At 40.4% G+C, this 15,017-nt stretch overlaps 1 protein-coding gene across 1 annotated transcript in view; it reads left to right on the top strand.

Annotated features, from left to right (window-relative positions):
• Dnaaf11 (dynein axonemal assembly factor 11) overlaps positions 1 to 15,017 on the top strand; it is a 111,306-nt gene that overhangs the window by 59,433 nt on the left and 36,856 nt on the right. The window contains exons 9-10 of the mRNA XM_052747916.1: positions 526 to 595; positions 1,265 to 1,360. Coding sequence (XP_052603876.1) covers positions 526 to 595; positions 1,265 to 1,360 — 166 coding nt within the window. The remainder of the gene's footprint in view (positions 1 to 525; positions 596 to 1,264; positions 1,361 to 15,017) is intronic.

Raw genomic sequence — 15,017 nt, 5'->3', positions numbered from 1 at the left:
GAAAAGAAAGGCCCAGCCTCAGGTGACTGCTGTCCCTGGAAGGCACTGTTGTTCAGCTGCTTGTACCTTCTAGGGGAAGAAGCTGCCATTCCAGCGGTGCAGATCCAGTGCATCTGTGAAACAGATGCAGGGTACCGAGGCATCTGAAAAACAGAGCTGGTGCCTGTTGGCCCAGAGTGTGGTGGATTCAGTATTCCCAGCTACTGAAATCCTAGGGGCTTAAAATAAAATATTCATGGAAGAATATGACAAGCCATTTTTTTTTCAAACCTCTGGCATTTCAGACCTCAGATATTTTTGGGCTAGGGGCAATCAATGCCAAGTGTACTTGTATGTCTAAAAATGAAATTGCTGATATATTGAATTTCCTCTGGACTAGGAATAATTTAAGGCTAGTATTTTAGGACCAGTTTAATGGGAACATTTTAAACTTTCTTCATCTAAAGTGGTCTTGTAAGCATGCTTTCATGTTTTACTGAGTGTTTTCTTTGACAATTACTACACATGGTATGCTTAATTTTGAAGGTACATGGATACCTCGTTAATTGAGGTTGATGTGCAGCCAACTTATGTTCGAGTAATGGTCAAAGGAAAGGTAGGCAAAACTGTGGAATATTGTCATTTTAAAAGATAAGTCTTGACCTACAGTGTGGGGTCCCATTTAGAACAAAACAAAACATTACCTAATCAGAAAAACCGGAAACCCAACCAGTACTATTTTTTAGGCATGTGGTTGTATTCCACAGGGATGGGATACAGTGTGGAAAGCTGTTACTTTTATGTATCTCAGGAATATGAATGCTTTAAACCTGCACCTCATGAATTGTAATCTTTCAAAATTCTTATCATGGCCATAAAGTTCAATTGAATGCCTGTTCTAAGTGGTCAGTGAGTTCATTCATGGAAACTATATTTTTATCATGTTGAAATAGCATTTTTTTTCTGATTCTGAGCATTCATTTGGGTTAGCCAAAATGACATTAAAATAGAAATATGATGTTTTATTTACAAATGACCCTTCCACCCTAAGTGAACTCATGAAGATTTCACTGATTGTGGCTGGTGAATATCCTTTAGATTGTACATAAATCCAGCTCACACAGTTCATGCATACCAAGAATAGCTTATATCATAGTTTAACATGTCTAAACGGCTTTCTTGATTTAACAGTGTGTGATGACTCTGTAGTGAAAATACCCTTAAGGTGGGCTTTTCTTTTTAACATGTCCTTGTTCTCTCTGGCCCCTTATTCTCTCACGTCCAGCCATTTCAGCTTGCCCTTTCTGCAGAGGTCCAGCCTGACAGAAGCTCTGCTAGAAGATCCCAGACAACAGGGCATTTGCTGATCTGCATGCCCAAGGTAGGAAACAGCGTTTGGACAAGTTTCAAGTCTGAGTATGTTGGTTTTTGAAGGAGTGTGACTTGTTGGGATTAGTGATGACTTCTGATTAGGGTGCCCTAAGTTGACAAAACAAGAAATACTCTCACCTCTGCTCAGGTAGGAAAACCAAGGCCTCTGAGGAGAAATTTCTGAGACTGAGATGTAACTGAGGCCCAGGGTGACTCATCCTTCCAATCTGGTCACTTCTGCAGACCAGAGTGTGGGTAGCACTTGGATTGACAGATCACAGGGTTCTTCTAAGTGAGGCTGGTCCCTATGATCCTGTCTGCTGCATGGGAGTCTAGCTGGCCTTGGTTCTCTAATGATAGTGTATTTGATTTCTAAACATTGAACTTAATAGTTTTATAACTTTGGAAAAGTTATTAACACTTCCAGGCTTCTAGTTTTTATGATTTTTAAAAATGAGAATGTGAACAAACTTACAAGATAAATAGCGTTCTGTGATGCTGATAATGTAGTTTTTAATAATATAAATCATTATTTTTTTCTTAAGCTTTATTCATTTGGGGGAAAGTAGTTGATGTTTTATTTATATTTTCACATGGCAGTGGGTCAAGTTGATTTGGTTCAATACATTTATTGAATACCTACCTGCTGTCAGCTGCTGGTTTAAAGATGAATATGAATATGAATCTTTAATGATTCTAATTGGGAGACATATAAGTATATAACTTTGCTACAGTCTGAGAAAAAAATCATGGAATCATGTGCTAGAGATAGTAGAGTTATTGACTAATTTGATAAAGAAGTGTGTGACCGATTTTGAAGGGTCAGTTGACTGTGATTCATGGAAAGCAGAGCAGCCAAGTGGCAAGGAGACAGGAAAGGTGAAGCACATATGTGAGTGGGAAGTGATTGTGTGTGGCTGCAGCAGAGGACAAATGCCAGAGAGGACAGGAAAAGAGATCCAGAGGCACATAAGAAAGAAGCCATGGGTGACCTCAGCCTGAAGCACCACTCCTGATGCCATTTCTTATTGTGGATGTGTTAGAAAAACCAGAGAGAGAGCTCCTGGATAAATACAGATGGAATAACAGTTCCATCTGGATTTCCTTCTTCAATGCGCTCAGTACATACTAGCAGCCAGTCAGATTCTGTTCCAGATGCCGAATAACCAAGAGACCACAAACAGTTAAACAAAAACGATTATTTTTGATGGAGCTAGGCACAGTGCTGAAGATAAAACAGACAATAAGATTAAGAGGATTGACTGAAAGCATGTGACTAGCCCTTTTAGATGGAAGGATCAAGAAATTGACGTATGTGGTAATTTGGATAAGAATAGCCCCCATAGGCACATACTTTTGAATGCTTGGTCACCAGGGAGTGTAACTGTTTGAAAGAATTAAAGGATTAGAAGGTGTGGTCTTGTTGCAGTAGATGTGACTTTGTTGGAGGAAGTGTGTCACTGTGGGTGGAATTTGAGGTTTCAGAAACCCACACCAGGTCCAGTGTCTCTCTTGGCCTGGAGATTAGGAAGTAGCTCTCAGCTACTTCTCCAGTGCCATGTCTGCCTGCATGCTGCCATGATGATATGGACTAAGTCTCTGAAACTGTAAGCAAGCCCCAATTAAATGTTTTCTTTTATGAGTTGTCTTGGTCACGCTGTCTCTTTGCAGCAATAAAACATTGACTAAGACACCATTTAAACTGAGACTTGGATGATATATTTAATCCATGTATGTAAAGGTGATGTGCTAAGTAGAAAGGAAAGCAAGTTAAAAGAAACTGATGGATGTGAGGTTACTGCATAAAAGAAAAGTCTAGAATAATTGAAACATAATGATTGAAGTAGAAAGAAGATGCCAGAAATGCTGGCAGAAGCCACTTTCACATAGTTTTCTGGGCCATAACAAGGAATATGGATATTAGTCCAAGAATCAAGGAAATCTATTGGTAGTTCTTCAGCAAACATTAAAACCTATGGCTTTTTTAAAAAATAAATATTTTTTAAAGAGGGGTGTGTGTGTGTGTGTGTGTGTGTGTGTGTGTCTGTCTGTCTGTCTGTCTGTCTGTCTCTCATGTACATGGGTGCAGAGCCCAAAGTGGCCATAAGAGGGAGTCAGGTCCCCTGGATCTGGAGTTACAGGTAATTGTGAGCCTTTCAACTTGGATTCTGGGAACTGGAATCAAGTCCTTTGCAAGAGCAATACACTTTCTTTTCGGCTAATCCATCCTTTCAGCCCCATGACCTGTTTAAAGAGGTAATTCTGCCTTCTGTGTGGATTAAGAACCAAAGGGTGGGAAAAGTTGACTCAGAAAATAAAGGTGAGATGTCTCTGCAGTGGGGCAGACCTGTTGGGAGCTGCCATACAGTTGATGAGTCACCAAATTGAGGATATATTTTGAGGGGGATGCCAAAAAGATGGAGGAAAGTCAAAGATGCTTGAACTAACAGGCATATTCTGGTCCTATCGGTTGGGGAGGCCTCTGAATGATTTGAGGGAAGTGGGTCATAGTCTCATGTAGTGATTTTAAATAATAAATGCCATGGAGCATCTAGCTGAATTCTTAGATAGGCGTTCACATATGTCAGCCTTAAGCTCAGTGGAAAGAACTGTTCAGAGGTAGGGACCTAGAAATTATGAGCATAGAGATGGTATGTAGGATAGGGGGTGCTGAAAAGGTTTCTGTCAGGGTACAGATGGAGCAAGTTCACGGTGGAGCAGAGGGAGCATAGATACACTCTGAGATCGAGCAGAGAAAGAGCCAGCAGGCAGCAGTATGGTGAATAATCAGTGAATTGGGAGGACCAACCAAAGTTCAAAGTACCAGAGACGACTAGAGAATAAACCTTTTCAAGAAGGAAGTCAAGTCCATGGAAGGTACAGATGTGTTCACTGGATTTGTCCAAAAGGAGGCTGCCGTGGTGAGAGTCATCTCAGCAGGACAGAGAAACCTGCCGGAATTAGAAACACGGAAGAGAAAAACTTCGGACAACTGGTTTTGGAAATGGTGCTGAAAATGGGAATCAAGTAACAGACTAGATTCTACTCGGGGATGGAGATCAAGGGTGGGCTTTGAGGCTATCCATGATTTATAAATGGAAGATTCACTGAATGTTGAGTGGAAATTGAAGATAGAAATACACTCTGTGCTTCCCTGGTAGATTAAAGTCCTGGCATTTATAACTTCTAAAGGCTGGAAGGATTGTCTCTGTTTACTTTCAGAGTATTATGCCATTTTCCTTTGATCTCAAAGTTGAATATCCGAGACAGAACTTGATTCTATGACAGTCTTATCATAGATGAGAACTCTGAAAAAAATGAAAGAAGCCTGATTGAAGATTTTTGCTTGTCCCCGTGAGGTATCTGGATTCCTTATTATAAGCTGCTGAGTGAGCTGAAATGTTTAATGCTCTCATCTGTAAACTCTGCCCCACAAACTGATGTTAACTATACAGAAACAATTGTGTCTTTTATAGGAAGGTAGGAGAAAGTAGACAGGGTTTAAGCAGGTAGAGCCAGGGTCTTTCTGAAATGTCAGCTTACCTTCAAACCAACTTCTTCTATCAGATGAGCATAGGAAGTAACAGGCATCACATTTCCTGCTCCCCCCCCACCTTGCATGAAATTGAAATAGACAGAAATCAAAGACACAGACAGAGAATCTCTCATCACCTTGGAACAAAAGCCCCTCTAGAATAAGGGGTCCAATTAGATGAAGAGTCCCTGTAGTCTTGATTAGCCTTACCCTGAAACATGAAAACATTTTGGCAAAGGGCTGGTGACAGTCTGATTGACCTCTCTCACTAGAGCTCATCTCTTGCGCTAGGGTGGGGTTCCCTTCCTCAGTGCTCCTTAGGTTTCCAGGAGAAGAACAGATAAAGCAGTAATGGGTTTGCTTTGCTAGGGAAGGAAAGGACAATGGGAAGGAGAGTGTCTGCTAGGAGGAATATAAATTTGATTAGCCAATAAGGCTTCCACGGTGATTGAATAGTCCTTCATTTTCCATAGCCAATTTTCCAACAGATTGACCATAGATAATCAATTATGTGTTTTTATTCTGGGACAAAAAATAGAAAGTGAAATTTGTTGTCAGGCAATAAAAATAACAAACAGTCCTGTAAGGATCTTGTTGTCCTTGGTGGCCACAACAAATTAAAGGAGTGTACCTATATTAACCAGAACATCTACAAAGGAGACTAAGAGAAAACATAATTACCTCCACACTCATAAGAGATACTTGTGTGACACCATGAGCAGCAACCGTGCCCCACAATTGTGGAAACTTCTAGTGTAACTGACATGACAACAATGAAATAATAACTACTGTTCTTTTTTTGGAGAAGGGGAAACTTTTTGAGACAGGGTTTCTCTGTGTAACAGCTCTGGCTGTCCTGAAATTTGCTCTGTAGACCAAGCTGGCCTCGAACTCACAGAGATCTGCTTCCCAAGTGCTGGGATTAAAGGCCCAGATCACCACGGTTCGGCTGATAACTGTTAGTCTTAAAGGGAAAGCTAGAGACGTGGCTGGGTACCTCGTACAGGGTGGCAGGCAGTGGATGCCAAAAGTCTTTGTTGTTTCTACTTATGAGTCTTCAATAAACACAGCCTCCTGTTGGCATGTGCCTTTTGTGGGTTGTGTTGTTGTTTTGGGAGTAAGCCTTACTTCCATGACTGGATGAGACTTAAATTCAGGAGTTTTCTACCTTAGCTCCCCAAGGAATAAGATTTCTTCTTGTTAGCCAGGCGGTGGTGGCCCACGCCTTTAATCCCAGCACTCGGGAGGCAGAGCCAGGCAGATCTCTGTGAGTTCGAGGCCAGTCTGGTCTACAAAGCGAGTTCCAGGAAAGGCGCAAAGCTACACGGAGAAACCCTGTCTCGAAAAACTAAAAACTAATAAATAAATAAATAAATAAATAAATAAATAAATAAATAAATAAATAATATTTCTTGTTTCCATAGTTGCCTTTGTTCTTGTTAAAAATGTAAAAACCATAATAGATAGCTTATTAAGAATAGACTAGAGGTGAGATAGTACAGGTAGACCATGGAGGGCTGGTTCTGGCTTGTTTTCAGTAATAAACTTGGAAAATGTGTTTCTTTGGGGGATTATCCCTTAGGATCATGTGAAAGGGTGTCCAGGTATAGATTAGCCATCTTGTATCACTGCTCCTTAAAAGAGGAGTCACGAAAATCAGACTTCAGAGAGTAAACAATCTCTCACCTAAAATTAATAGTTTTTCATTCATGAGCATATAAACTTGACAACAAATATGTTTTTCTAAAAATCATCAAATGCAAATGAATAAAATTAACTTCATTTATATTATGGTTAAAGTGAATGTTGCTAAAAACTGACACCTTCATAATGTTGCTTCTGATTAAACATTTAAAGTACAAGCTGGGCAGTGGTGGTGCACGCCTTTAATCCCAGCACTTGGAAGGCAGAGCCAGGCGGATCTCTGTGAGTTTGAGGCCAGCCTGGACTACCAAGTGAGTCCCAGGAAAGGCACAAAGCTACACAGAGAAACCCTGTCTCGAAAAAAACAAAAACAAAAACAAAACATTTAAAGTACTGACATTGAACCCAGTGAGGTATTCCATGTGTCTGGATTTGCTGACTTATAGGGAAGTTGCATGAGTCTGGCCTGCATTATGATCACTAAGAAAAACCCTTGGAATATTAAAGTATATTGTAAGAATACATCTCAGTATATATCCATGAGTGAATTGATTAAAAAAGCTTTGGTGTAAGTAAATCTATATGATAGCAATTATATGTTCATACACAGGTATATGCACATTTGCCATGAGGTGGATGAGCCTGGAGGATATTATGCTAAGTGAGACAGGCCAGGCACAGAAAGGACAGGCACAAGCTTCCTTGTATGTGGAATGTTTCTGAAAATCAAATATGCAGAGACAGAAAACAAAATGATGGTGAAGATGGAGGTAAATATGGGTAAAGGCCAGGAAAGTTGGAAAGGACCTACGTGGCTGGATAAAGTAAAAAAGCTTTCACGAGAGCAAGGGAAGGGGTAGGAAAGACAATAGAACAAAACAGAAAGGAGAATAACACTGGAGAGAATGAATACCGAGAGAAGGGGTGAAGGCTGAGAGGTGGGATGGGAGAAAAGACCAAAATAAAACATGAAAACCCAATGTGGGAAGCTAGTCCTCTGTAAACTAATTTAAAAAAATAATAATTGAATATTCTAAAAGTGCAAAAGCAAGTCAAAACAAAGTGATGGTGATAAAGAGTGATGAAGAGAAGCCAGGCAGTGGTGGCACATGCCTTTAATCTCAGCACTCAGGAGGAGGCAGAGCCAGGCGGATCTCTGTGAGTTTGAGGCCAGCCTGGGCTACAGAGTGAGTTCCAGGAAAGGCACCAAAAATACACAGAGAAACCCTGTCTCGGAAAAAAAAAAAAAGAGTGATGAAGAGAAATTGGAGGATGTAGATCTGAGGACAGAGTAGAATGAATGTAGGATGACCAAGTCTAGAGAGCTAATGTACCACATAGGAACTAGCATTAGGAAATTTGCATTTGATATCTATACTATATGAGCAGGCTGTACTTGTTCTTGCCATGAAAGGTAACTGTGAGATGATGGATATGCTAATTTTATTGCGCTGACCTTCTCATTATCTACTGTACACTGCAAGGTCATGTAAGCCTTAAATATGCACAGTACATGAAATTCATTGATACAAGACAACCATACAATTAAGATGCCATTGGCCTCAAGTAACAGAAAACTCTGATTCAAAAAGGTTTATATAATAAATAAAAATATATTGCCTCACCTAAAAATGAAAAAAAAATCAATTAAGTCAGACATAGCATTTCAATTCATTCATAGAATAGTACTGTTAGCATGTTAAGGGAAAGTAGGATTCCCAGGAATACTTAACATAGTCCTTAGTGTCTTATACTGCTTGGATCATCTAAATCAGTATATCATGAGCTGACATTCAGCAAGTCTGTCTGTGGTATATTTGTGAAGAACATTGCCAAAGGCTGATCTGCTTGATTGGGCGTGGATTGACAATGACCATATCATGTGGATTTGAGGAAATTCAGTGATGAAATTTGTGCCCATTTTCCAAGGACACAAACCTTTTCATTGAGTTAAAAAAAAAAAAAAAACAAAACCAACACCATGTTTTATTTTGTTTTCTCAGTAAGTGGGAATTGAATGTGATACAGGCTAGGCAACTATTCTACCATTGAACCACAAACCCCTACTTCTGAGTCTACTTTTTTTTTTTGCACTGAGAAAGAGTCTCACTAAATTCTCTGGTCTATCCCTAGACTCACTGTGCAGCCCAGAAAAGCTTTGAATTTACAATCCTCTTGCCTCAGCCTCCTGAGCTGTTAGAATACAGACCTGTACTTCTAGGCCAGTCTAGCTACGTAGTAGACACCTCTTTTGGCATTTCTTCATGATGTCAAAATGATATTTTTCCCTTTTATTACTCATAAAGAAGCCTGGATCTGTGCAGAGTGATGACTAGTAGGCAAATCCTACCGGTTTAAATCTGTTCCTATCACATAGGTCAAGGCTAAATTTCTGTTGCTAACCTCACTGGGAGCTTAGCTCTCCATTCCTGGAAGCAGCTAGGCTGCTAGTGCCTCCTGGAACTGTCCCACATCTGCTACTCAGTCTGTGCTAGTAGGTGAGCTATTCTGGATCGCGGATGCTCAGGTTACAATCCTGTGCATGCTGCCAGACTGCTGTATTTGTTCACCATCTTTGTGGCTTAACTTATGGGCACCAGATTTCCAGCATGCAGTGTCCTACTGCACCGCCTGTGTAACCAAGGGCTGTCACCTGGTTGGAAGTGGATTGTTGTAGGTGATGAAGCCCTCTGGCTGTTCACAAAGGCAGCATCATGCAGTGGAAAGTGGATGCCTAGACAATCAAGTAGGAAACTCATCTCACAGGCTTTTCTGGCATGCCCATTGCTCAGTGATATTTCTTCCTGGCTTCCAGAACTCTGTATTCGTTAGTCTCTCTTTTGGAAATGATGGAAACAGATTCTCAGTCATCAGGGTCCATACCTTTATTACACTGGATCCATCCAGTCAAGATCAGTGGTGTCATCTGTCCCTCAAGGGTCCACTGTTCTTCCATGGAGGAGTTGGAGATTCGTTTTGAGCACAGCATCCTGAATGGCCATTTTATACTAAACGTGGATCAGACCATGTCACTTTCCCCCACTTCACTCAGAGTTAAAGGTAGCGTTCCCTGATATCTCACCCTTCCCATCTCCCTCCTGGACCTCCTTTTCTACCACTTTCCCTCACATCTGCTGGCATCATGGGCTTCCCTGTGCTTTCACAAGGTATGGCACATATCCTTTTGGGGTGGGTCAGGGCTTTGCTCCCCCAGCCACTCTCATAAGGTGCCTTGCCCTTCAGGTTTCTTCTCAAGTGTGCTTTGATCAAGGAGGTGGTTCCTGATCCCCTCCACCTGCATTCTTTACATCTCATTCTGCTGTCTTTTTTTCCTTATAGAGTTTATTGCCTGGTAATTTATTTCTCTGTTGCTTCCCCCTGCCCCACGACAAGAATATAAGCCTCTAGAGAACAAATGGTTTTGTCTTTTCCAGACTGCCTTGTTGTTGTGACCTAGAATAAAACCGGATAAGGCATAGATATATTTTTTGAATGAGTGAAGACAGTAGCTGAATTTGAATATTTAAAACATTAATCTCCCTTAATTATCAACTATCTCCAGCTTTTTCCCATTTGTATTATTCAGATTGTGTTTAAAATAAGCCTATCAGATTCTGCCTCCAAAACAAGCCCACTGTGATTTCTGTTGCCATCCATCTAGATGCAATGAAATGCAATGATTAAAAGCATAGCCTCAAGCTAGAGAACCTGAGTCAAATCTCGTTATTTTTATTCAGCATCTGTGTGACCTCTGGAAAATTATTAATTTCTCTATGTCTCTGATGCAACATCTATAAAGTGATTATACTAGTTCAGGCCTCAAAAAGTGTTTGTGGGCATGATATAAACTGATTTAAAAAGGCACCTAGAACAGTATTTGGGACATAATTAGTATTTGTATTAATACATAAATAGTTTTAAGTAATATTGTTTGTTACTATTTATTTGTATTGTACTATAATATCAGTTAACAATGTTTTGTAATTATTATCTTAGCCCACTCCCTGTAGCTATAACAGAATGGCCTGATGATAGGTAAGTCATGAAGAAAGCAGACTTATTTGACTCATAACTCTAATTCTAGAAGAACAAATAGTATAGAGCAAGACTCTGACAAGGATCTGCTGGCTAGATCACAACATGACACATGAAGTTGTATGGAGGGTTCATGGGGTTAGAGACAAAGAGTGATGGCCAGAGAGAATGTGTCAAGAGAATCAGAAAGTGGAGAGGAGGCCCTGGGCTTGCCCATTTATAACAGGCTGCTCTTGGGAATTTCACAAGACTTGCATGATCCCTTCACAAAGGGTCCCTACCCCAGTCATCTCCCAGAAGGCCTCACCTCTCAAAGGCCCTACCACTTTCAGTATCATTACATTGGACGATAAAGCTTTGATAGGGACAAACCACATCCAAGCCTTGGCAATTTCTGAGATTGTCCTGTTTGCAGATTGTAGCAGAGATAAATGGACACATTTACATTATTAAAACAGGAAAGAGTAACATGCTTCTCCATTGTGACACTTAGGTCCCTCAGAAGTTTTTGTCTTTCACTTGTTTTCTGTGCACAGTTGCTGCTCATTTGTAACTTAATTTATAGATATCCAATATTAGTTGCTATTTTGAAGGAGGCTATTCTTCACATTTTCTCAGAGCTTATGCTCACCCTTCAGCCTGTTTTCCAGACGTGTCATTAGACTCAGTAATATGTATCTGAAAGTCTCCTCAACATTTGCCTGGGGATGTTGGGCATGTGATCTCCGCACAGTGCAGCTTAACAAGATTTAACTGAAATTTTGCATGCACTGAGAGGGCTTGCTCACTTGAATCAGGTTAAACTGATTCATTAGTTAAACTCCCATCTAGATTCTCAATTGACAAATTATAGGACCATTCCATGCTTTATGATTTCCTTTGGGATTTCTTTCAGAATAATTAACTAAGATTCAGGAAGCTGCTGTTGGAACTGGACAGCAAAATGCATTTCCATTTTGGTTGGTGAGCATGTTGTTTGACTGTTTACACCAAACACAGGAGGTGAAGGTCACATATTAAGGCCAACAGGACAGACCAAAATTGCATAAAACCCAGACTAACTTCCTCTATATTATTCAGGCACAAGTTTCTCTACTCAAATATGCACGTGATGTAGCCAACATAGATGCACTCTTGCTGGGCGGTGGTGGTGCACACCTTTAATCCCAGCACTGGGGAGGCAGAGGCAGGTGGATCTCTGTGAGTTTGAGGCAAGCCTGGGTTACAGAGTGAGTTCCAGGAAAGGCTCCAAAGCTACACATAGAAACCCCATCTTGAAAAACCAAAAAAAGAAGAAAAAATGATGCACTCTTATTCTGATTGTTGTGTGAACCTAGAGTGCTCCCTGATCGTCTCACTAAGCTTGTCTATTGCATTCACAGTGCTATTCTTTTATTTCCCATTTTGAACTCGTTCCTGAAACCTCCATCCCCGAGAAAACAGAAGCATTTAAAGGGCATCACCACCTTCCTTAACCCTTCTAGTCCCTCTTTCTGGTCGCAGAAACGTGTGATCTTTCCAACCCCTTTCCTCCCAGGGGAGTTGGATCCTAGTTCCACTCAAGTTTCAAAGAATGATTTCCTCCCTCTTTGGCAATTCTATTTCTCTGTACTGTTTCAATGAAGTTTGTTTATATGGATCTCTTACTAAAAACATCCTGGAAACCGACATGTGGACCAATGGAACCGAACTGAAGACCCTGACATTAATCCGAATACCTATGAACATATGATTTTTGACGAAGAACCAAAACTGTACAATGGAAAAAAGAAAGCATCTTCAACAAATGGTGCTGGTATAACTGGATATCAACGTGTAGACAGCTGCAAATAGATCCATATCTGTCACTGTGCACAAAACTTAAGTCCAAGTGGATCAAAGACCTCAACATAAATTCAGTTACTCTGAACCTGATAGATGAGAAAGTAGGAAGTAGTCTTGAAGGCATTGGCACCAGAGATCACTTCCTAAGTATAATACCAGTAGCACTGACACTGAGAGAAACAATTAATAAATGGGACCTTTTGAAACTGAGAAGCTTTGGTAGGGCAAAGGACACAGTCAATAAGACAAAATGGCAGCCTACAGAATGGGAAAAGATCTTTACCAACCCCACATCAGACAGAGGGCTGATATCCAGAATATATAAAGAACTCAAGAAATTAGACATCAAAATACCCAACAGTCTTTTTAAAAATGGGCTATAGAGCTAAACAGAGAATTTTCAACAGAAGAAGCTCAAATGGCTGAAAGACATTTAAGGAATTGCTCAACATCCTTAATCATCAGGGAAATGCAAATCAAAACGACTCTGAGATACCATCTTACACCTGTCAGAATGGCTAAGATCAAATCTACTGATGACAACTTACGTTGGAGAGGTTGTGGAGCAAGGGGAACACTCCTACACTGTTGGTGGGAATGCAAACTTGTACAGAAGTGGCATCAATATGCTACTTCTCTGAGCCTAGACTTGATGGCATAAATGCCCTATTTAGGGTTGAACTGAATTGTCCCTTCTTCTCAGCACATTGGGCAGCCAAGAGTGTCTATATTATGACCATTCAATGTAAAGAGTCAGTTTTCTGATTAAGCTAAGAGTAGCAATTATAGTTCGATGCCATGTACATTTAACTAAATGATGATATTCGATTCCCTCCTAGGGCTCATGACATCCACAGGCATGGGTTTTTACTGGGATTACAATACCAGACATGAATTCCTTCCTGCAGTGTGTTCCTCAAGTCCAGTAAGAGTGATGTTGGTTGCTACCTTAATGGTAGAGGCACTATAGTAGCAGTGGGCATATCTTTTGGTATCAGTGAGATTTATAGTTCCTAGGACTCACAGCTGGGTTAAGACCACTGATACCTTTTTCCCCTAGTACCTACATAGCACCTTTAAGCATTATGAAAGCTAATGAGAAAGGAGGAACATTTCCAGCTCAGTTCTGGTGTGACTTCTCTATATCTTATATCATAACCAAGGTATATGATGTCTTTAGCAGTAGAATTTTATCATCTCATTCTGGTGGACAACCAAGAAGAATGACAAGAACATGTAATTTTAAGGGCCTCTGGGGACCCCTTGACCAAAAAACCAAAACTCATAAAAACAACATATCTGATACTGGGGGTTTTGTTTAATAATCCATGGCTTCTAGGAGTAGTGCTATCCAATCAAGCAAGATTGCTCTTCTAGTTCTCGTTTTTTTAGTTTATATTTTTAATTGGCTTACAAATAGTAGGCATCCCTATGGCTTTTTTTCATATGAACTTCATTTTGATTAATCACCCCCTTCTCCTCTTATTGCCCCAAACCCCAAATCCTGATTAATCCCTTTTATCTCCTGTACTCTGCCCACATCTGCCTAACTCCACTTTCTTAAGGCATTCACCACTCAATAGCCCCTTTCTGTTTTCCTGGCTTTTGATAGGTGCTCCAAGTTAAACACATAGATCTAAAGAGTTGAAGCTAGGATCCACATATGACAGAGAACATGTGGCATTTGTCTTTCTGAGTCTGGGTATCTTAGTGTACTTTTTTTTTATTTCCCTCTGTTGGCCTTCAAATTTCATTTTTATGTATAGCTCAACAAAATTCCATTGTATATGCACACAGCATTTTCATTATTCATTCATCCATTGATGGACAGCTAGGCTGGTTCTATTTCTTAGCTATTGTGCATAGAACAGCAATGAATGTAGATAAGGAAGTATTTTTGTAGTAGGGCATAGAGTCCTTTGGGTATATGCCCAGAAGTGGTATAGATGGGTCACATGATGGTTCTATTTTTAGCTTTTGAAACACCACCATACTGATTTCCATAATGCCTGAAGCAGTGAACAGAGGTTCTTTTTTGCCCACATCCTCACCAGCAGTGCGGTCACTTGATTTGGTGTCCTTCCTCACATTCTTTCAAACCAACTCCAGTAAGAGGTCATCTCCCTAACTGCCCTCCCCTGGAACATCTTTTGGAGAGCTGCAATCTCCTGTGATCATCTCTCATGCTCTATCCATCTCTTGGAGGGCTGCAATCATCACCACTATGATCTCCTATGACCATCTCTCACGCTCTACCCATCTGACATTTGTGCAGGGCTTTTGTTTGTTCACTTTGTTTCTTGCCATTAACCAGCCCCTCTCCTGACCTTTTATTATGCCACTCTCACGGGGTATTCTCCTAGTGTCATTAAATGCTTCTGCTCCCTGGGTATGTTTGAACAGTGGAAATGGGATGCTTCTTTCTCATACCACTGCCTGAAAGGGGGAATGTTCCATTTAGTTTCTAGACAGCTTCTGTTCTTTTATATTCATTGTCTGTATAATTTCATGACTTTAAATGTCAGCAGAGCTCCATCATCTGATAATTTCCAGTAAATAATGAGGAGCAACAATTATAGTGAGGAGAGTTAAACTCTTAGTAGCATGAGTACCTAAGAGCATAATAAAC

This window comes from Peromyscus californicus, unplaced genomic scaffold, assembly GCF_007827085.1.
Source record: "Peromyscus californicus insignis strain IS unplaced genomic scaffold, ASM782708v3 Scaffold_20__1_contigs__length_68692818, whole genome shotgun sequence".
In the NCBI taxonomy this organism is placed as follows: domain Eukaryota; kingdom Metazoa; phylum Chordata; class Mammalia; order Rodentia; family Cricetidae; genus Peromyscus; species Peromyscus californicus.
Note: the sequence above shows the minus strand (reverse complement) of the source record. Positions and strands in the feature narration are given on the sequence as shown.